This window comes from Ischnura elegans, chromosome X (assembly GCF_921293095.1).
Source record: "Ischnura elegans chromosome X, ioIscEleg1.1, whole genome shotgun sequence".
Taxonomy (NCBI): domain Eukaryota; kingdom Metazoa; phylum Arthropoda; class Insecta; order Odonata; family Coenagrionidae; genus Ischnura; species Ischnura elegans.
Window position 1 is genome coordinate 42,897,691 of NC_060259.1, and position 23,794 is coordinate 42,921,484.

The 23,794-nt window shown below is 38.1% G+C and overlaps 1 protein-coding gene across 5 annotated transcripts in view; it reads right to left on the bottom strand.

Annotated features, from left to right (window-relative positions):
• Window positions 1-2,236: 2,236 nt before the first annotated feature.
• LOC124170853 (hydroxymethylglutaryl-CoA synthase 1-like) overlaps window positions 2,237-23,794 on the bottom strand; it is a 41,201-nt gene continuing 19,643 nt past the window's right edge. Inside the window, exons 1-9 of one of the 5 annotated variants that reach the window (XM_046549858.1) lie at window positions 20,770-21,030; window positions 15,630-15,868; window positions 15,350-15,550; window positions 12,632-12,757; window positions 4,385-4,546; window positions 4,136-4,301; window positions 3,893-4,063; window positions 3,070-3,302; window positions 2,237-2,974 (exon numbers count right to left, since the gene is read on the bottom strand). In XM_046549858.1, coding sequence (XP_046405814.1) covers window positions 2,862-2,974; window positions 3,070-3,302; window positions 3,893-4,063; window positions 4,136-4,301; window positions 4,385-4,546; window positions 12,632-12,757; window positions 15,350-15,550; window positions 15,630-15,868; window positions 20,770-20,777 — 1,419 coding nt within the window. In that variant the 5' untranslated portion in view covers window positions 20,778-21,030 and the 3' untranslated portion in view covers window positions 2,237-2,861. Of the gene's footprint in view, window positions 2,975-3,069; window positions 3,303-3,892; window positions 4,064-4,135; window positions 4,302-4,384; window positions 4,547-12,631; window positions 12,758-15,349; window positions 15,551-15,629; window positions 15,869-15,979; window positions 16,673-16,703; window positions 17,207-20,769; window positions 21,031-23,794 lie in introns of those variants that run through there. The other 4 variants (XM_046549861.1, XM_046549860.1, XM_046549859.1 and 1 more) reach the window with 4 other exon arrangements.

Here is a 23,794-nt window from a genome sequence, read left to right on the forward strand (position 1 = left end):
GAAATAAAGGTTTTATTATGATTTATTGCCGCAAAATATATATGAATCGGTAGTTTTAAATAAAAAATACAAGCATCGTCAGCTTGTTTTAATGACGAAGAAATTGCTTTTCTTTGCGGATTTGAGCGAAAAAAAGCCAATTTTCTAGCGGTGTTAGAGTCTGGCCGGTCCCCCAGAGTAAAAAGTATCACATTATATTTGTAGGAAATTCTATGTATACCTACAATGATTTTGAAGTGGAAAATTTTCCTCAAAAGTTGATACTATCTGAGTCACATAAAAAAAACCAAAAATATAACAATTTTGGACCGTTATTAAAATGTTGTATTGTTAATATGTTGGAGTAAGATTCATGATATAATGAGTGCCCGGCTCGAAACTAGGAGTTTTACCAGAGGGGGCAAAGATCAGTTTTCTGCCCCATCCGTTGATCTCCTCTCTCTCCCTACTTCCCTCTGGATGATGGGGGTTCTTTGCAAGTATCACGTTTTATTTTTCCGCAAGAATTTTTTCCGTAAAATTGCGAGAAAAATGGGTTGAATTGAACACGTGATTTGTAATCTTAAATACTTGTCTAAACATCTCAAAGAAAAATAATTAATCAATTTTTTATGAACCCAACGCAATGACGCATAGATTAACATGTATACACTGAAAATGCGCATTTTGAATAATCTCACGTGAGATTGGAGGGGATTGAGCCATGGGTGTAACCAGAGGGAAGCTGCGGGGGGCAACTGGCCCCCAGAAACGAAAATAAATTTAGTTCAAAACAAAAGTTGTGAACAAATTTTCCTTTTGAAGAAAAATGATACTAGTATAAGACCTGGAACTAAAATTAAAAATCATTATTTTTTTCAAGCAAATAATTATAAAAACTAATAAATTGCTGGTGAGTGTGACCGTGTGAGGTGACCTTGGGGCGAGGCTTTGAGCACTGATATGATGCAGGCTGCTAGCAGGTTTAAGCTAATAAGGATTATTAATACCATATCAAACGAAGAAAACTTTCTGACCTTAGGCAGTTTTAATAGGTGATTATAAAGAAATGTTTCCCTGAGCTCTGTGCTTCACGCATGCATTGGTAATTTCAGACGATGCTAAACTCCTATCTACTTGTATAGAAACTAGGAGTCCTGTAACGTCACGTGGAGTGGCATGGCATGGGTGCCAATCTGGACTTTTTCAAATGCAGTTAAAACTTACCATTGCAATTCGTCTGAACTGGGATTTGTAGAACCAAATAATTTGTATATTATGAATACACTAATGGTGGGTAACGAATCGTAATCAATGCCTTTCGTCTTCCTTGATGAAGGAAACTACCCCATTGCCCATGTTTTCCCTGGGAAAAAATTCAAGCATAAACTTATGCTGTCAGCCATATATCCATTTCTTCCTTTTTCCAAACCTCACCTCTTGCGAGTGGCAATGCCTTATCATAAAAATCAGGGAGGGGGGGGGGGGCTAAAGCGAGGAGGGGTGCTAAATGGAGAGGTGCCTATAGTGTAACTTTGGGTAAATCCGGCCCTGTGGAGGGAGATCTCATCTGCCATTTGAAAGCCTTTCCATGATCAATCATTACCCTCTTTGACAGTTTTAAATAACCACCTCCTCAAATAACAACCCAATCTTGAAGCAGAGATGGATATGTATTCATGACGAATTCTCAGATTGCTATATGTACTCGCATGAATGTAATTAGCGACTTCTCATCATATATGAATTCATACTTGATGAAAATTGGAAGTCACTACTCATCTAACCAGGCATTGATAGAATTACTTTGGATCACTGGATAATGAAAATAAGTATGATTTGGCATAAATATTTTTATTATTGAAATAGAGAGCATTATATTACTTTTCTAGGGTAAAAAAATCTCTCTTGAAAAAAATGGGTCAAAAAGATATAAAAATGAACTCTTCATCTATACCAGATATCCCTGAGTGTTATTGTATATTTATCCTCCTAAATTTTTTAGCTCTAGATGAAATGGCTTAGATGTATTCCAGCTGTCTTCCATCAGCGTAACCAGAGGAAACTCGGGTAGTTCTCCGAGCAGCAAATAAAGGCATAATAAATAGAAACAAACGTGCGATTGAACCCCAAAGCTACAGATCACACTTAATGCTTCTTTCTTGCTGGAAATACATATTTTTAAAGGATGCGTTGTACTGCAACTTGACATTTCAAATCCTTGAATTAATACATGCTAAAAATAACTGAAACAACATGATTTCAATTTCATTTTTACTGAATGTTCAGATTGCATAAAAAAATCACTGCTATCCCTGATTTCAATCAGTCAACAGATAACAATCATAAAATATATGATTTTTAAAATTAATGAGTAATGGGCACATAACTGGTCATACAAATTAAAAATAACAATAAAAAATTACTTATATAGTTGGACATCACCAGAGTGTAGCTACAGTGTGATAAAACTGGACTAGCAATGCATTTAAATATAAAAGACATATCAATGAAAACATGAATTTTCAAAACGTCAAGAGAAAAGCAAAAAAATGATTGTATTGCGTATTAAACTTGGTAAGCTTTTAAAAATCAATACTGAAAGCGAAAAAAAAAACACTGGAATTTTAAGGCACATAGCATTTCAATAGAGTTGAGTTAACATGTAAACACTCAACATACATCGTGTAACAAGTTATTATAATGGTAATTAGAAAAAAAAATAGTTCAACATGGTGTTCAGTCAAACTAACAACAGGAAACAAGTACTACAAACAACTTCAACATAAAAATCTGAATTAATAACTTGGATGAATGTGTAATGCCCAATGAATATGTAAATGGAATGAACTTTGGTATCTGAAAGCATTTGAGTCCAAACACTATGATGATAAAGGCACTCTCTCATAGTTCCTACGGTGTAATTCATCCACATTTTTTAAGAACCAAGTCCCGGGGAAGAGGTCATCAATTGGTGCAGTAGGCGTGTACGGAGCTAGAAGAAACAAAAACAGGATTTATGTTTACAATATGCATATTTACAGAATAAAAGATTTCCTTAAAACCTGTTTTTTTTTCACCATTACATACCCAAATGATGAGTTTGCTCACGATGCTCTAAGATTTTAGAGAAATCTTCAGGTGATACCTTTTTTCGTGATTCTAGTTGCTCCTGTATATGCGAAACACTTTTCACTAACAAATCCAATTTAGATCCAGGAGATGAGATTGTTGACACGCGGATCGAGTAGAATGATGAAGCAAGACCAGAGCCATAGGAAAAGAGGCCAATTCTAGTACCAGCTAGTTGATTCGCAGGCTTCCTGAAAATTTTTTAACTGCATTAAATTTTTACTCATAGGTACTGAAAAACTTTTACACACCTACATAATTTCACCAACTACAACATGGGCATACCCAGGATCAAAAGTACAAGGTGGGAGAGGGGTGGGGACAAGCCATGGTTGTTGTAACATTTAAGCACAGAAAAGGTTAACGAAACAAAAATTTTAAGAAAATTATGACAGTGCTTTATTAGTTCATCAATTTATTTCCTTAAAAAAATAATGATTTTTATTTTAGTTCCATATCTTATACTAATATCATTTTTCTTCAAAAGGAAATTTGTTCAAAACTTTTTTATTGAACTAAGTTTGTTTTCGCTTATAGGGGGGCAGCTGCCCCCTCATGCCCCCCCCTAGGTACACCCATGAACTACCAGGTGACAAGTAAAAAAGGAGGGTGTTTTTTATGTCTGTGTTTACATAGCTACTTCTAGCATGTATTTTTAAAATCGGGATCATATTTCTAATGCCTATTCTTTGTAATCTAAGTAGGTGAAATTCTTCCTTGGGAATATTTATCTCTATTGCAACAAAATCATATCTAAATTTGAATAACATTGGATCCTTACGTCATCAATAAGGAGACTAATCCACCATACAGGGAAGGTGTGTACATGTTTCCAATTTGATTTGCCAAAAACAAATGTGGCTCTGTCTTGGCTTTGAAGCAATCTTTGCTGAAGACTAAAAATTCCTTCTCAATTTCTTTATCAAAGTATGTGTCCTCCAGTTTCACATTTCTGAAAAGCCAAATTTTAAATTAGTTTCGTTCTAAGTAGTACATTCCAGTTCAAAAATGATATTAAACTCACGAAAATTTTTCCAGTCCAGCATATGAATCTTTCAATCCAGCTTTCTGAGCCCTGACAAAATCATTGAGCACTAGCCGAGCAAGACTTTTCTGAACAAGTTTGCAGTATGGCGAGTGGAATAAAATCGAGTCGAAGCAGTTCACACTCCAATGGGACTGATTTTTATCTGGAATTCAGAAGTTAAAATACGCATGAAAAAAGGAAAAATTAAATAACAATAACAGTTATTATACCATACTTTATGAATACCTGGCTGTAACTTCTCTGCTTTACTGCAGTACATCTGGTAACAGCTATCCAGGGCACTCAAGTAACACTGAATGGACAGTTTCCCATCAACCACAGGGTATTCAGATTCCAAGTTTGGCTTGTAAAAGTCATACACGTGCCTCATATATGTAGAACGTAGACCTATAAAATATGTTTACATTAATCGGTGGGGCATAGTCTTAGAAACAATTGCCTTAAGCCTAAAACCAGTTTCATATCAAATAGAAATAAATTTTGAGAAAAAGCCCATCATTTTGTTCATAACAGTTTATGCTTCATCTGTAAGCTATGTTACATTACGTTTTGTTTAAATTAAAATCAGCATATACATATCAATACAGCGCAATTTCGATATAGCGCAAATTCGCGGGGAAACATTGCAACACAGTGTAGCCTAATCAAAAATCTTAAATGCTCTCGTGATAAAACGTGAACTTGCGCTAAGTACACACGAAATTTCTATCATTTTGCGCATATTAATATTATTGCTTGCCTCAAATCTTCTTTTTCGTTTATATATTAATCGAAATCCATTGCTGTGCAATGGCCAAAAGTATTACTCGTCATTGGGTCCAGATAGCCGGCCTACAGAAGTAATTTATCTCGTCTCCTTAATCGAATGATAATAAATAATTTATATCGTTAATTAAGCGTGGGGCTAGTGGAAATGATTTTTTTTTCAGCAATACGGTTTGAGACGTATTTTTGCCGTCATAGGTTATCGGGCGATTGACTTCCAGGTAGAGGGTCTACGCTGAAGCCTTCAAGGTCACCCGTATTCACGGGGGAGAAATGAAGCGGTGGCCTAGTGGCGCATGAATAGCATCAACACATAAAAGGGTCCACTATAGAGTCTCAAACACAATGGATTCATTCCCTCCCCGCAGTCGTAGGCCCTCTGCGTCTCAGGAATACAGTTCAGCAGTGGAAGGTGATTTAGATAGAGCCATACAGAGTAAAAACCAAGAGAATATGGCAAAGAATAGGAATGCGTGCAGAAAAATCAAGAATTTATCAAGAAAAACTATAAACCTAGAAGAGGAATTGAAAGAGGTCAATTGCTTTGGAAATGGAGATCGTCAAAGCGATATTGCGCGGAAGTTTAAACGCACGATGCCTTATTCTGAATAAAGACGAAGTTAAAACATCAGTGACCTCAGCGGCACTAACTTCAACCAAGCGGTCTACACATACGGAAAGTTCATAGTGAATCAGTACAAAAAGACGACAGTGGTAATCGCTCCGAGACATTTAGTGAAAGTTCCGGTTGGTTCCAGAATTTAAACGGCAAGCAGGTATTTTCATTGCGGCGATATCAGGTGAATCTGCAAGTGTTGATAGCGCAGTCACCACAAAATTTTCTGATGAACTCCAAGCTGTGATTGAATGTGGCTACTTTCCCCCTCAACCAGTTTTTAGGGTTGACGAGACGATATTGTTTTGGAAAAGAAGGCAATCTCGTTCATTCATTTTCAGGGAAGGAAAACCTGGGTCAGGTTTCAAGGCATTTAAAGACTGTTTCACGTAGCTGCTAATGACTCGGAGGACTTCAAATTAAAATGATTTATCATTCATAAACTCCGCTAGCTATGAAATGGCATTCAAAGTAGCATTTTCCTGTCATTTCGATGAGCGACAAAAGGGCCTGTGTGACACAATAGTTGTTTTTAGACAAGTTTGAAAAATCGTCAACTGCCGGCAACGCTTTACGATCCCCTGAGATAGCAGATGTTAGCCCACCCGCACAACATGAGGGAATTTCAAAAGCACGTAAGAATTTTTTTTAACGTGAATAAAAGTCTTTGAATGCGTGCATACTATCTTTAAAGATGTTTTAAACTATAAACATTTATATAAATAATGTTTTCTAAGGATTTTTATTGGAATATAGATTTTTTAGAGGAAATTCAATACCCAAGACCTATGCTACCAGGAACGCATCCCTATCTTCCCAATGTTAAAACGCTCTCGTATAACGCAAATTCGTATAACGCAAAGACCCCAAGGAACGCATCCCTTGCGCTATACGAGACATGGGTGTACGTACAGAAAAAATGATCTTTCTTGCCAAACCATTAGAAGATGTTTTAATTCTTGCCTAGGTATAAGAGCCCTTATTAGAACCTCAGAATTCCAAAAGGTTCAATACCTCTAAGACTATGGATCACTGCAATATGTTCAGGACAGAAATTTTGGGAAAAACATTTCATTTCATTACATGGTGCCTTAGGCTGCAGCTTAAGTTGTGCATTGTACAAAATACATTTTAACGGTAAGGACCACCATTAAGATCAGCTGTTAGCTATGTCAGAAAATGGGTAACTTCCTTGTCGAGAACTCTTCTCAGGATTTCCACTTTCTGTTTAACCCTTTTACTGCTAGCCCATTTCGAGTGGGATGTACGAAGACTGCCAAGGCTATTTTCCGGAAATTGTAACATTTCAGATTTTCAAAATTTTTCAGCTGCTTAATTTTATTCAATACATGTATATTTTTTCCCAATACTTAAGATACATTTATATCTTATAACCATAGATATATTATGGGGGTTTACTTAAATTGCAGCCATTGAAAAGGCCATAATCATGAAAAAAAAAAAGTTAAATAAGTCAGGCCGGCCCCTGGCAGTTTTCGCTCAACTAGCAAGGGCCGATATATCGGCCCAGTGCCAGTAAAAGGGTTACATCCATTGTTGCATTGTTTGTTGAATTTAAATCGCTGTATATCACTGATGTTTTTAACAGAAAACTCAACCACTGTTATCAGCGTAAAAAAATATGTTTGAGTGGATAGGAAAAACTGATGATGAATTGGATGGATGAGGCAGATACTTTGTGGAGATCCATTAGGAGATATGAAGTGAAACACTTTGCACTTTCCACATAAAAATTTATTAAACTACATTCGACATGTTTTGCTGCACAGCAGCATTATGTCGACTGTAGTTTAATAAATTTTTATGTGGAAAGTGCAAAGTGTTTCAAAACTGATGACATGTAACTATAAACAGTCACAAACAGGTTACTCATGATTGGCCAGAAATATCTCAGGATTGTATAAAAAGGAGTTTTTTTATTCATTCAAACCTATTCACTCATCCTGATGGCAATGGATAAGTTACCCATGGATACGTTGATGAAATTTAATAATTAAAACTATTTGAAATCCCAAGAAAACTTCACTACAATGATTTTCTGGGAAAGAATTACGTACATCATAATGGGTAACTTGTTCTGAAATTAGAAATTATAAAAATAGCCAGTCATGCGTGGAGTTTGTGTTGACACAGTTACTGGATCCTGTATTTAATGATAAATTTGTTTGAAATAGCAAGTACGAATATCTAGCAAATCATGTTCCCAAGAGTTCCACTGCACCAATATGTTGAAAATAGTCATGAAAAAAATTTACTAACTCAATTAATGTGGGAGATAGGTTAAACCCAGGTAATGTAACTATGCAAGGAACCTCAAGAAATGAGAACAGGAAGATACTGATGGTGAAATGAAACGACAATGGAAGATTTACTGAAAACAGAGTGTGTGTTAAGTGCAAACTATTACCGGAGGCCAAAGTAACTAAGGATGGTACATAATTCATTTCAAATTAACATGCAAGAGGAGTGCCAATAGAGAAATAGTTATACACAGGGATAGTACCAATGCATAGCCCAACATGCAAACTGTGTTGCTCCATATTCAGGTAGAGAAGGCCTCCAAGTGGTCAAGCCTAGGAGTTATGTAATTTCCGCCATGGGCTGCACTTTGAACAGTTTGAATAGCCACTTCCAATAATGCACGAAAACTATGTTTAGGCCAGTTTATAGAAAAAACAGCAATAACTTATTTATAGGGAGCACTTAATGTGAAATTCCAGTCTCCATACGTCAATTCATCAAAAAAATTACAGTAGACTCTCGTTAATACAAACAATGTTATTACGAAGTTCTCGTCATTATGAAGCAAATTGTTGGTCCCGATGAAAAGGCCTATCCAAGCTATAGGATAGAAACATTATCATGAAATTTTTGTTTTCGCGAAATTATGAACCTCCCGGTACAACCCCGGTCCTGGGGGTTACAAAATGAACTTTATTACGAAGTTCCACGCATGAGTAATGGCATTTAGGTGGATATTTACTACGCTAAGTTTCAATAATCGTGTCACGTTTAAGTTCTCCTCGTGTACTCTGACCAAGAGCGTCAATTATGGCTCTATCTTCGCCATACACACAACGTCATATAATAAGCTTCATTCTTGGGGAATCATGGTGACCAACTCATTACAGCTCGTAAATTTGACGTACAGTTAGTCCTCTTCCTACACGCATTCGATTTATGAACTTTCAGAGATACCAGCATTCAAAAATTTCAAATTTCGAATTTGGCGCCTTTTGATTTGGCCGTTGCTACATGGTACGGCGTAGAGGAACTCTCATTCTGGGCATAATCTGAACAAAGTATCATTGGGTCCTGTGTGAAGTTGGGAGATGTTCAGCATTTCACCCATTCTTCCTTGCCGCGGAGAGCCATTTATTTGGCTCTGGCTGCATTGCACACCCAGCTAGATCAGTTCGTCACAATCGTGAGTTAGCGCACAATTGTTACGCAGAGTTGCATTCTCCTTAATGACCGTACTCCTCAATGCCTTGCATACAGTCCAGCCGGCAAGAGTTTTCCGATGACAGCACAATAGGAAGGGCAGATAACCCTGAGCCAGCACGGTTTACAGCCAATCGCTGTCCCCCAAATGCACCTCACACCATCGCCTAGTCATACAACATTGTCAAATGCATAAAGAGCACCGAAATAAGCCTGATCCACCAAAACATGCCCTTTCTTCGAATCACCAAAACAAAGTGATTCTTCCACTGGGTCCTTCACGCTCGTCGTCCCTTCAGGCTCCTTTCTTCACGGAGCCCTTAGTAGGCGTTTCCCTTTCTTACTTGGCAACGCTGCGCCGACCTAGACCATTCTGCCTGTAATCGGACAACTCTCGGTGGCCAGACCATAGGTTTATCAACTTAGGAACAAGGTCTTGGAATGCATCTAGTTCGTACATTGGACTTATTGTATTTGGGAAGATATCAACCCTCGATTATGTCATGCCGCATTCTTCTGTTGAGAAACTGGAACGAATTTTTCTGTTCATATGCATATTTCCACATAATTCAATCGTGTTTATCCTTAATGGTTTTTTTCGACGATTCCTAAAAGAACAACAACTCCTTTTTCGATGATTCCGATTTCGACGATTCCTTTTTCACCCCGACAGTGGCTTAGCGAGCACGACCCTCGCCACATGTGCCACAGTGTGGACTTGTGACGTCAACATCTTTTTCGGTAAAACCTATCCCGAAGTTCGCTCTGAGAAAATGGCTTGGTGGTGGAACTGGTTAACACGCCTGACCGGCAATCGGGAGATCCGGGTTCGAATCCCAGCTAAGTCTAATATTTTTTCATGGTGAACTTCATCCTTTGGTGTATTTAACTTTGCACCCGTGCACGTGACTGCGTAATAAGTCACTTGTTCCTGCAGTACACTAAAAGAAACGTTCACATGAACTTAGTTATCACGAACCTCCGGTTTTTCGGTCCCGTGAACGTAGTAATAACGAGAGTCTATTGTATAATGGAACCCAGTGAAATTGAAGGAAAAGTTGGAGTGAAACTTGGGAATGCTCTGTGATGAGATTTTGTTTCATGTGCTTTATATTCGAGTTTTGTTAGTTCTAACAGTGAACCATGGAAGAAGACATTTTGGGATGAAAAATACTATGGATATAAAGTATAGACTCGTATAATAGATAAGGCAATAGTATAGAATAATACTATAAAAGGATAAGAGTATAGAATAAAACTCAAGAAAAGGCAATAATAAAGCTAAGAAACACATTGGGTACACAATAATTTCTTATAAAAAAACACCCCAAAGTTGTGAAGCTAATGTTTTTGCTGAATTTAAATTTATAGCTAACTGTTATCATAAACCGCCCTTAACTCGGGAAAGTGCGCACCCGGTGTTGATGACACCCCATCGTTCTTCTTCGACACACTGTAAATCCATTGTTGTGTCTACAGTGTTGGTAGTTCTTATACCTTCAAGTCTCAAACATTTTGAGAAAATAGTGCCAGTATCCCATAAAATTTTCATTTCGCTTCAGGATCGGAACTAGTTAAAGTGTCCTGGAGTGTCACCTACCCCCCACGTGCCCTTCCACGTTCCTCTTCCGAGCCATTGGACTTCCCCTGAGCTTTTTCCTTACACGAGAGCTAATTATTTTTTTCCTCTTTCAGCAAGTAGAACATTACATTCAGCATGATTAATAAGATATTACATACCTTGAAACCCAAAGTTGTAAATTTAACATCTATGGTACCAAATGCCAAATAATCTACATAGAAAATTTCGGTTGAATATTTTTCTACCATTATCAATTTTATGGTAATAGTGTAAAGGTAAATATGTAGTTAGTATCAATTTAATTTGGTGGACTTATTTAAAAAAGAACAAAACATAACTACATATATCATTCCAAGGAAAGAGAAAAAAAATATTTCTTTGGAGTGTCGATGACACCCCTAGCACCTTCTAACATTACATTTTGCCGTGTGCCCTCTCCCAGGTTAACTGATGATGCTATGATTCTTTGTCACTCAATGGTTATTGTGCGTCATATCTCAAATTTTATACAAGCTGATTATTGCATTATACACTGACCTATGGAGATCCTTTGATATCCAAATTAAGATAGAAACTCTTGTATAATGCCACGCTACTGTGCGCTCTCCCGTCTAAAGTCAATGCTTTCTTACTAATTTCACAGAAAATACCAATTATGATAAATGACTTCAGTAAATAAACAACATTTTACAACAATTATTTTTAAGCGCCAATACAAGTTGTTCCATTTCCTGTAAAAATCTTCAAAATCCTAGATTTGAGCCTTTTAAGGAATTGACTCTAGAGTGAAGTTCTCAGACAGACAAGAGATTTATAATGAACTTGTTTTTAATTCCATTTCAACAGAATATGCAACTCATCATGCCCCTACCATGTTTGGCTTCTGTCATATGCACTGATACCTTATTTTTATATTTATTTCATTAATTTCTTTCACTTGCAAAATGCATTTTGCTATCTTAAGTAGAATCTTACGTGGATTTCCATCTACATATTTATTATATTCAATAAGGTGATCAACACTCATAAGCGTTAATTTGAGACATGCTTCATAAGGCAAGAAAGGTCCCAATGTACATAGTTTTTTTGAAAGTTTTATTTCATAGCTTTTGAGTAAAAATGGATCTCTGAGAATAGCTAATAAGTTGTGAATGAAAATAAAAGTTTCCAATATGAAAAACTACTGATGCCTAGCACAAATTTGATGCCCACTTCCTAGCTTTGCCATTCACATTTTTATACCAAGAACTGGGCACAAAAATAATCTATTGCAATGGCAAGCACCATGATAATATGCGGTTGAAATTAAAATAGGGAGACTTTATTAATCTTGAATTTAAATTGAGTAAATATGAACACGGAATGCAGGATTTTTGCCATAAATTATTTAAATCAGCCTGCATTCCTGCTGTTTTCCTATTTTTCAATGTTGAGATCAACATAACATAGATCACTTTGCCAGTCAATATCCGTAAAAGAGGCTTACATCAGTACCTTGATTTCACATATTCATTGCCAGGTCCAATTGCAATAGAATTTCCACTGTCTATTAATCATCCGATGGCTAGACTACACCTTTATTGGTTGCATACAAAAGACTATTCACACACATTCAATCACTGGGTGATTATTACGCTGTGCATTGGAAAAACATGCATCCAGAGCCGACTTCAATTCAGAAATTCACTTTTAAGTATAGAGGATAAATTTTATACCTGGTGTGGGTGAGAAAATACCTTGCTTTCTTCCACAACAAGAAAGTAGCCTGAGAAGGGGATTAAGAGTTTCCACGCCAAAATCAATTGAATGTGACAAAGTGAAAAAAAAAACTTCAGAGAATTTATTCAACCAATGAAAATCAAAACTGGCTCTGTAATTTTAGTTAGCTTTACAGAAGGATGATAATTAATTGCTTGATTGATCTTATTTTCGAGAAGGTCTCTGAATTGAAATATATGTGCAATAAAGACAGCAATTCACTGTTAGACCACCTTATAAGCATTACAAAAGGTCTGCATGATCAAGAAAAAGACATCATGGTTACCTCGATCAAATATCAAGGGAGCATCAGGTCCAATGAGCATTGCCACCGCCCCAGCACCTCCAGTAGGACGAGCATTGCCCTTGGCATACAAAGCTATGTCAGCTGCTACAACTATGGCCAATCGACCTGAAAAAAATGCAGATATGAGATGACAGTGATTGAATTTTTTGAAATCTTAAAAAATGGTAATCATGTTAGCTAAGTAAACTTTGCAATATTTCCACTAAATTTATTTGAGCAAAACACATTTTTTAGTTACAAAATTCTCACGTGCCAAGTTATTACTTAAATACAGTGAAACCTCGATATAACGACACCCCACGGTGCACTAATAAACACTCGCTATAGCGAATTGTCGCTTTACCGGAGGTGGAGCAAATAATAGCCAATATACCTGTTGCGAACAGATATACAGGAACAGGAGTGGTGCGGTGACAGATAAACATCTATCCGATAAACGTAAGCATAAATCCAGACGAAAGGCGATGTTTTTTTGCATCACTAAATTTCCTTACTCAAATAACGACTAACTATTCAAACAATTTATAAGCGCCGCACTGAATAAAAATCATGCAGAGCATTGTTTCGTCAATCATTATATTTATCGAACGACAGTTTACCACATAAATTTGAGACTGAGCACTCCATTTACTTCATTTCTAACAGATCGCTAGCAATTACAGAGGTTAAGGAGTCTTGATGAAAGTCTTCCGGCGGTGAAACCCTCGCTATGGCGAGAGCCAACACCGAAAGGGTCTCGTAAAAACGAATTTTTTAACACGCTTATTATAGGGTCAATTGATGGTGCATCGGCTATCTCTCGTAATAGCGGGGGTGTCGCTATAGCCCGTACTCGCTTTAACGAGGTTCCACTGTATGTGCTTCCTCCCCCATACCATTGAAGACCGATCGAAGACGAACACAGGATCAAAACCAAGGAGAGGAAGATCATCTGAAATGAGCACTCTATCCTGAAGACCACAAAGCTAAAGAAAACAGGGAAGAAATACGTGGTACCCTAACCTTGGAACCTTTCTCTCTCCCTCACCCCCACCCGTCTCCCGAGACCCTTTAAAAACGACACATTCTACCCACTTTCCAACACTCAAACCCCATCCTTCCTCATACCCCCCTCCCTCAATAACAGAACATATTAAGGGAAAAACTTGGCTGCTCATTATGCACTTGAGAATGTTGTTGTAACAGCAAAACGCGTCGCACTCAAATAAATTCAGTGGAAATATTGTAATGTTCTATTTAACTTACGTTAGTTACTTCCACCACACATCACATAATTGGCCATCATGACTTGTTCCCATCTCTTACTGGCCATCTCATGAATGTATAAATGTAAGTATACTACATGATTCTACTCCAAACATGGATTTCCAGACCATAGATTCCAGTTTTGCAGTACATAGTAGTATAAGTAGTTTCGCAACTGATACTCTGCCTCACTCTAAATGGCTTGATGCTTCGCCTTTTCACAGTTTCCATGGAAAGACCATTGCAAATTTGAGTCAACAATAAAGTAAAAATTAATGATGCCAAATTGTTTCCAGAACAAGGATTAGGAAAATCCAGTAATATTGTGGTATGTTGCCCCTTAATCTGGGGAAGCTTTCCTTTACTTTTTTATACATCACATGAAAAATCAAGACAAGTGGTGTGACCCATTGCCACTATGAAACCTTTGCCACTGTACTTAAATTTAGCTAAACTAAATATAACTAGGTAAATAAAATATTGATTCCTTGCCTCTCAAACTGATTTGAAGTTCACTCAATTCTGCAATAATTATCGATGCCAGTCTTACTCTATGCAAATTTAATCACTTTTTTGGTAGTAATAATTTCTTACTGCTGAATGTACATTCTTCTATTACCTTCATAGCAAGTCTATTTATCCAAATGGTATCACACCAGTGATAGGAATAGGAAAGTAGGTGGAATGAGAAATTCAATCAATGAGATTATTCACTCTTGGACATTCGAGTACCAGAAGATATGAAAAAGAGCATGACAATATTAATTCCATTTATCAGGTAATAGCCCGGTCAATGGTGATTTTCTGGTATTCTTGAGCAATGTCTGAAAATTTCACCATAAAATGTTGAATTTCCTGGCATAGCCAAATGATCAGAGGCGGATCAATAGATCCTGAGTAAGACAGGTAGTTATGAAGGGGATAAGAACAGGAGCAAAAGATTAAAAAACAATTAAGTGGTTTTCATAGCTCTCACGCTTTCCAATAATATATTTAAAGATTATACAGACACACTACCTACCCATAGCTTAGGTTCTGGATCCTTCAATGAAAAAACGAATTGTGATGTCACAAATTTGAAGGTTGATTCATTAAAATTTATTTATGATTAAAAAGAATTGCTTCGTTAATTTTTTGGATGAGAACTAGATAATGTCAACATTTTATGGCCAAATCATCCCCACTAAACCCACGGAGGCAAAACCTGTCAAAATAATTCTTTACCCTAAAAATGAAATGATATAGCTCTGAACTTGAATTTATTCTCCTTGAATTGTAAAGGCTATATTTTAATTAATATTAACTGCAACTTGTACTCAAATTAAGTAACCAATTTCCATTGGACTATTAATTAGCCTTCAAGTTGACATTTTACAAGCCAAAGAGATAAAATATGAAACGTTGCACATAACACTCCTCATTCCATGGACAGGTGAAGTTTGGTTAATTTACCATCCCAAGCACTAGACTCAATCCAAGAGATAGCATTGAATAGGGCAGCAGTCCCTCCGTAGCAGGCATTTGTAGTGTCAATCCCTTCTATGCTGTAATTTCCATGTTCCTCAAATATTTTCATCAGCACTGATTTCACACTTTTAGACTTATCAATTATGGTTTCGGTTCCCACTTCTAACCGTCCAATGGAGGCAGGGCCTGAAAAAGAAAAATATGAGTTTGAATAAATTGTATGCCTAATAAAGTGAAAAAATGTCATAATTATGCAATATATTACCTATATTGTTGCGCTCCATTAAACGAGTAACAACTGTGAGGCAGAGGGAATTTATATCCTCACGGTCACTGCAGAATCCCATTTTTGACTGACCAAGACCAATAGTATATTTTCCTTCAGATACACCATCAAAAACTTCCAACTCCCGCTGATCCACATATTGAGATGGAAATATTAGCTCTATGGCCTGTATCCCAACATTCTCGGGCCATCCTGGTTTACTAGCCATATTGTTTTTACTGAAAAATTAGACAATAGAATTAATTCAACAGCTGCTTTTAAGATTAATTTAAAGAAAATCATCAAAAGAACAATCGCTATTGGTGCTAATATCTTGAAAATACTATTACTGTTTCATAGATCATATCCACATAGATGATATTGCCAACTCATAGTCTTCAACTAATTAGCTCGCCTAAAAATGAGCATTTACATTTTACTTCGCAACAATTAATCTTAGAAAAAGACTCAATGGCTTGGCAGTGCTAATGAGTCTAAGATGACAATGATTGTTTGAATGAAAGTTTAAGTAATCCTAGATAGTGATAACTATTTCTAACATCACCTAATCCCTCAACAAATACACATTATAAGTGGAAGCTAGTATGAAACCAACTATATACAAAGCTGGGCACTCTTCACCTTATATATGCTGAAGGCAAAGAGGATAAATTATTCCCACAAGACCAATTTTCCAAACAAAAATCAAACACTGTACATCCCTATGTTCAAAATCTATTAACTCTCTTCATGTACCTCGGTGAGTACCATTCCCATCTAAGCTCAATTTTTCATCCACGGTTTTGATAGTTAATAATAGCAGATGTAAAAGCTGCTGTTTAACTACTTAGTACCCTAAATATATGGAGATCGAAGATCGTCGGAAATGAAAATACATACAGACCGTGTTCAGCTATCATTATTACTTAGGCTCGTGTTTCATAGGGTTAATATGCTTTTTTCCAGAATCAGATTTTTCTTCCGCATGCATTTTATTTCAAATACACCATATCATCCCATAATTTTTATGAAAACTTCCTATCTACGTTAAATGAAGTCATACCAGAAACATACCTGCCAGCAGTAAATGCAACTCTATCAAGGCCTCTAGAATATGGACTTTCTTTCGTGAATTGTTAGAACTACTTGTAGATTAAAGACCATAATTGTACGAGTTCTTCGAAAAGTAAAATGAATGTTGGCCGCCTTGAGACTTGTTATGTACGTCATTGCAGTTGGAGCAAAGTACGCCACGTGTGGAAGGCCAATCGTGAGAGATGATTGGAAATTGACCACTTATCCCGTCCCCTACCCCGACATTGATATGCGCCAAAAATAGTAGTACAGTCGATGATAAAATTACATATGCCTCTCGATGAGGTCAATACGAGGAGTTACCTATCTCATTCTGAAAAATACTGGGCAGCACCAATATGTGTTCGCGACGAATATAGGACAATGCCGAAACTAGGGGTCATAGTCCTTCGCCTACGTATCAACAATTTTTCAGGGCATTTATAATATTTTGAATGCACCCCTTGGTACGAAATTTGCGCAGCCACTACTGGTAACCCTCATTTCTTTCATAAACTTACACGTAGTTCACACGTCTGACGTTAGATGGTTTACCGCGGAATTTGAACACAATATCAAATATGAATTCTCGTTTAACCATGAATGCGAATAAGTTTCCACGACTATTGGCTGAGAAAACTAATATAAATTTGCGATTTTTTTCTTTTCCTCTCTATTTCTTTATTTGAAATCATTTAGATTTTAGGGAACCATTCCTTTCATTTCATAGCATTTATTTTTTGTTCATGCAATCTAATCCACTCGCATCTGCTCCATTAAAACTTAGGTTATAATCGTGAACCAAGATCATTCTCTCATAAGACGATTGTAATACTCATGAAATTTTAAATATGTGAAGCATTTCACGCCAAAAATTCCTTTTACTTCACCATAATTCGGGTTTTAAAAATGGGGTTAGTAACTTTGATGTTTATTACGGGAATGGTGGCGAAGTTAAAATATATAGTGAAAGCAGTTGTCAAAGTATTAGCTTTGTTCCCTTTTCACGGAGCACGTATGTAAAAAAGAGTGATGAAATGTGTTAAACGCATACTTTCATGAATGAAGGAATGCCCAGCGCTCTCCCCAGGAGAAAACACGAGACAGAATTTCCATTTTCAAGGATGGAAAAGTTTACGAGAAAACATTTGTCAAGGGTGCGATTTGTTTCCCATGATTTTTAAGCTACTCTTACAAATATATTTTCCCCATCAATATCAACTGCACGCTTTCCGTAAACTTTAACAATACTTAAGTTTGCGGTAAATTCTGTATTCTTCAGCTCAGCATGTCTACATACCTGAGCAGAGATCAGAATCAAATTATTTTGGTTAAGTTTTTTCATAAAATAGAACATTCCTAGTTGTTACGAAATTTACCGTCCATGTGTTCTAATTGCTCTTAAGCAGGGTAAAATAAGTCTTTTAATTTTATGCTTTGATAATTTACCGTAGCCCAAAATAAGTTCATCGTCCCCACCCAAAATTTTTACTGAGCTCCTTAATTTCTTCTGGAGCATAGGAAGAGATTTTTTAGAAACTCATTTTCTCCCTCGATGGTTGAATTTTCACTGTGAGACGGATAAAAACGAAAGTGACTGGTAATCAACGGCTTAAACTGCGTATACATGTTTACATTTTTAATGGAAAATTCATCTAGAGTCATCGAACGCAAAATAGTGTTCCACCAGAAATAGGTACAGGGATAGGTTTTATGCAACATTTTCTTAGCTTTAAACTTGATGTTGCTGTGTGTGCCGCATTGAGATTAGGGAGATGTACCTATTGGTTCCTACTACTCGTAAAATTGAAGAATTTCCACCACATCGTGCCTCATATCACACAAAAAAGCTATTGGATCCTACCATTTATGTTTTTAATTTTTGGTTGCAATCGTAACTGCTCTATTAACAGGGATTTGTCACCTTTGGCCAGGCGCTCACCCTGCAGTCTTGACCCAGACCTTCGATTTCCTTTGTACGCTTCCTGAAATACCTTTTCTGGCTAAATTTTTTGTAGGATTGATTTCTTCCAGATATATTGTAAATTGATACATTATCCGTTGTGATAGGAATTCAAGAGCTAAGACTTTTCATAGCTACCTCGCTAAATGCGATAATTTTTTTCCAAAAACGTGTGGTTTACAGTTTTCTCATGGGATCGGGCAAATTATGATGGCAGTTGTAAAAAGCGTTGATACTTCGAACAGAGCTGCAAGCCGAATTAGGTATGACTTGTGTGAATTAATTAAGTAATGCCCGTTTGAAAGCCTGGGGAAACTGCAAAGGTTACGTTTTAGGAAAGCTAACAATAAGACATATTCTTTATACTACTCCCTCAGTTGAGAATTTGGTGGCAAAGCAAATCCTGAACAATGCTCACGCCTTTTCGTCATGTACCATGAACTACGTTGATTTTTTTGGCTGGAAAATGTTACATATTTGTAGGATATTGTTAGCATTTTACACATATCATGACATTCCTGATTTTTAAACCGGCAAGGTCACTTCAAATTCTGAACAGGCAATCCAGAGTACCCGAATGATTGAGGACGAAATAGTTAAATGCGCACTCTATCTACTCATCGGGGAACCATGGTACGTGGCATGCTTTAGCTGTTTGGTTCGTAATTAACCATCTTCCCTAAAAAGGCTCCTCCAAATAATAGCGAAAGTGGGACGGAATGGAAAGTCGATGCTGAAAATCTGAAGACGAAAAAGATTATTAAAAATCTTTTCAACGTTAGATTGTCGTACTAAATCCCCTTTCTGCATTACGCCAGTTACTTTGGGCGATAATGGAACTCAATTATATGCTGCATTAGGTCTGAAGAACGTTGTGGATTTCATCTCACTTCAGTAATTCGTCAGGAGCACCCGTTTCTTATTCACCGTGGAGGGAAAACTATGAGTATAAAGGCATTCTATTAACTTGATATTCCCGATCATTTTTATCGATCGATGGAGTCACAATATTAATGAGAAAGGTTTGCTGACTGAAAATATATCATCTGCTCCATAACGATAAATTAATTTTTTCGTTTACACTCTTGCCTTTTCAAAGCCAACTCTCGCTCACAGCATTATCAAAGGAGACTCAGTTACAATAATTGTTAACGTAATACCGTGGGCACAGAATTAAATGGAGACAACAGCTCTCATGCCACAAGTAGGACGGAATAGCATTTGGAATGAAACCCTAAAGATATTCCCGAGGCTATTCACGCTTGGATGGTGGGAGAAAGTCGGAAAGAAATTTGGATGCACGGAGGTAGCTCTTTTCTCAAAAAATGAAGTCCCTCCCCCATATGGAAAGAAATAGAAATTGTTCCTCCGAAGCGGAAACTATATGAACGAAGTCTTGATGAAACCAACATTTTAATATCACAGAGCTAATTTAGCGAGTTAAAAAGTGGGTCATGCGATTGAGGAATAGGATGCGGCTTTCAAATTACTACTAACTAGAAAAGCAACTTCCCGAATATTTTGCAGGCTATCCTGTGCCAGTGGCCTACATGACGCCCTCACTTTGACAAACACATGGAAATGTGGGTCGAAGGATCCTCTTCCTTGACGAAGGCCAATCCGGTAACGGTACGCATGAAACATACACACTTTCCTCCCTTATACTTCAAGTTACGATTGATCCTCATTCTGTAATCTTAGATGAACTTCACACTGAAAAATTTCAACTGTTGAATAAATCCCGTAAACAGTGTCGACGTCGATCCGTTCGTGGCCGATAAAGAGTACGCTGGACCATTCTTGGGTCAGCACTATAACTGACGTGATCACTTTTCCACGGTAACTTTTCTGCAGTGAACTGAAGTAAATTGCGATCTGAAGATGAAAAATTAAGAAACACTAAACGCTAAACTTCTGACTTTTCCCATTTTGCACTAATCCCTCGAGTAACACAGCCTGCAAGGAGGTACAACGTGAGGGCAATGAAGCACCCCCTCTCGCAAGACAAGAAAGCAACAACACTGTAAGAGAAAATAAATTTACAAGTCGCAACTCGGTCGCGAGGGGATGGTGAGGGAGCACAGCACAGCGGGCAGAACTTACTGGTCCATGGTTCCCCAAGGCACTGCACTCAGGCGGACGAGTTAAAACAGAGCGGGAGTCTCTCGCCGAGCGGTCGGGTGAAAGCAACGGTAAGCGTACACCTACGGACGAGAAAGGTATGCACGGACTGTTGACTAACTTCCGATGGGTCGGTCACTTAAAGGAGGCGCGGAGAGGTGATTGGTCACACAAAAACTGGCCAGGTAAGGAAGGAAAAAATAGAGGCAGAGAAACTGAGGAGGGAAGAAGTCAGGAGGTGCGGCGCTGGTTGGAAGGCGACCGTGTCGGGCCTTGTGGCAAGCAGCTGAGGAGGAGGAGGGGGAGGTGGGCGAAGAGAGGGGGCTGGTGAGAGGGGGAAGAGGTCAGACGAAATGGAGGGGAAGGAGAAAGCCTCTCGCCGCTCATTAGTATCCCCAGAGACGCGCCGGGGGAGAGTGAAGGAGAAATACATCCCAAAAAATCAGGCGCTGCCCTCCAGTTGCCTTATCTCGCATGGAAACGGAGGCATCTATGTCTTTTCGAAAGAAAAGACGAAAGTTCGGAACGGTGGGGGCACACTGAAATTTCTCCCCAGGCGAGCCCTCCTTCGGTTAGGCGCTGGGCCCAAGGCAAACCATGCGCGCTCAAGCGACCGTAATTACGGTAATCAGAGACGGCTCTTAGCGGTGCTGCAATGATCCATGGTCAAGGGTGTCGTCGGCCGATGTCATGGACGGACGGCCAGTGATCTTGGCTCGATCCCATAGGTACCTGTGAACACGTAAACCAGTTTTTTTCTAACGGGGTCAAGTTTAGCTGGAGGGTCGCACATAGGATTACGGGGACGCATTCCTTGACACTCTCCACTTCTACCTACGCCTCGAAGTCGGTCGCGTTCTTGGAGGGAGGGGACGCACAGCGGCGGCGGTCACTGGGAATCAACGGGAGACGCGGAAATGCCACGAAAATGTTAAAAGAAAGATGATAGGCCGTACAGAAAGTTCTTCTCGCTTTACACACGTATTTGTATACACAGAGGGAGGGTAAAGGCAGCGGAGCACGTACAATGGGTGCGTCCCTAAGCAAGCGTTCGCTAATGAGGACGCTCCGTCTCGATTCAATGAAAGATGCCAGTGGCCTCAGAACTGGCTGTATTTACAGCAGGGAGTAAAAGTACACTAACCGGTGAGCTGCTTTATGAGTGCAAACGTGTATGTTGGCAAAGACTTATCTCAATACATACGCTCGCATCGACGAACCTGATTCTATTCCTGACGACCATGAGCTGGTCTTTTATGCGATATTTTATGCCCAGCGCATTACGAAGACTAATTTGCTTCGCACATTAAAATGAATTTTTGAAAACAACCTTTAAAAGATGCTAGTGGATGTTTCCATTAAGGAGATTGAATGGCCCAAAACGCCAGGACTTTTTTGTGTCGCTATTTCTGCGACAACTTAAACGATGTAAAAGAAAGAAATCAGCTTCAATTAATTTCATCTATTAAGAGCCTAGTGACAGAAGGTACGAAGGTGTACACATATTGATGACCCGCTTACTTCCATCATGGATAAATACTATTGCCAAAAATAGCAGGAATTCCACCCGGAAATCGTGAGTCCAGGTCACGGCAAATTATTTTTTTCACTCAAATCCCCTTCCTTTATTTTTCCATCCGCAACATTTTGGCGGGATCAACAATTCTACGTTCTTTCAAGGCCTATTTTTGCATTCGCAAATAAGCAGGGACACATTAAATTTACTTTATATGGCTCCTGTTGTCACCGACCACTAAAATAATCATCTAGTCTCTGAATCAATCGGAAAATTATTTGTATCAGTATCGCAATGTGTTTGATAGTTAGTTTGGCGCAGTTGAGAGAAATCATTAAAATGTATTACTTACCCCTAGGATGCCACTTTTATATCGGTGATTGCCCTAATTGACGCGGGTTTTAGTGTATTAAAAATTACGGCGTTCAACGTTCACGCGTGAGGCGCCATTAAAAACCTTTTCAAGAAAATGCAAATTACGCGATATCGAAAAGCGCAGTGAGCCCTGAACAATGGGTGCCCATCTCGTAGAAAAATTAACCGCTATTGCGTATAAAATAACATTGGGTCAATGCGTATCTTTAAATTTTGTTTCCCGGCGCAAAAGCTCCGACTAAGCTAATTTTTAGTATCCTATCTTGAATGAGGATCAAAGTTACAAACCATTGGACAGGTGTTTCAAAATTATCTACCTATTACCTCGAAAGATCTTTATTTATTCTGTCGCTTATGGGTCGTTCGATGAATGCCTGGAATAATTATATTCCAATGCTCTGCAATATCCATCGTCAAATTTTAGATTATTTACTATTTTAATTCATATACTTATCTGGCTACAGCTTAGCCTCTCCGATAATGTTGAACCAATCGTCGTCAACCTTTGTCCTAATTTTCTATTTTTTACTATAATACTTCTTGAACCATACTTCACCTCTCCCAGCAGCCTTTACCGAGGTCATCGTCTTAACCTTTTACCACCTAGGTGTCCCAGATATCTTTTTGAGTATCCCATTTTCACGAAATGTCTAGCTCCAGCGTATTCTAGCCACCTATACATGTCTTGTTTACTTATTTATGCTTTTACGCTAGAGTGATTGCAAAGGCCCCTGCAGCCCAATCCTCTTCTCAAACACTTGAAAGTACCTTTTCTCTTGTACTTTTGTCCATTAAGTTAATTGAATTTATCCCAATTCCTGGAGGAGTCTATGCACACTGTTGAAGTTGAGTTCACTAGAAGCCCAAATTTTTCATCTCCCATCCCCTATTTGTCAAGCGTATTGTGGGAAGATTTTCGGATGAAAAAGTAAAAGAAAGGTGCTATTTCGCTCTCGTCCGACCGCACCTTGAATATGCAGCGAGTGTATAGGATCCAGTGCAGAAAGACTTAATCCGCGAACTGAATAAGATACAAAGGAAGGCTGCGCGTTTCGTCAAAAACCGCTACGGGCGTACAGACAGTGTTACCCAGATGTTAAGCGAATTAGGCTGGGA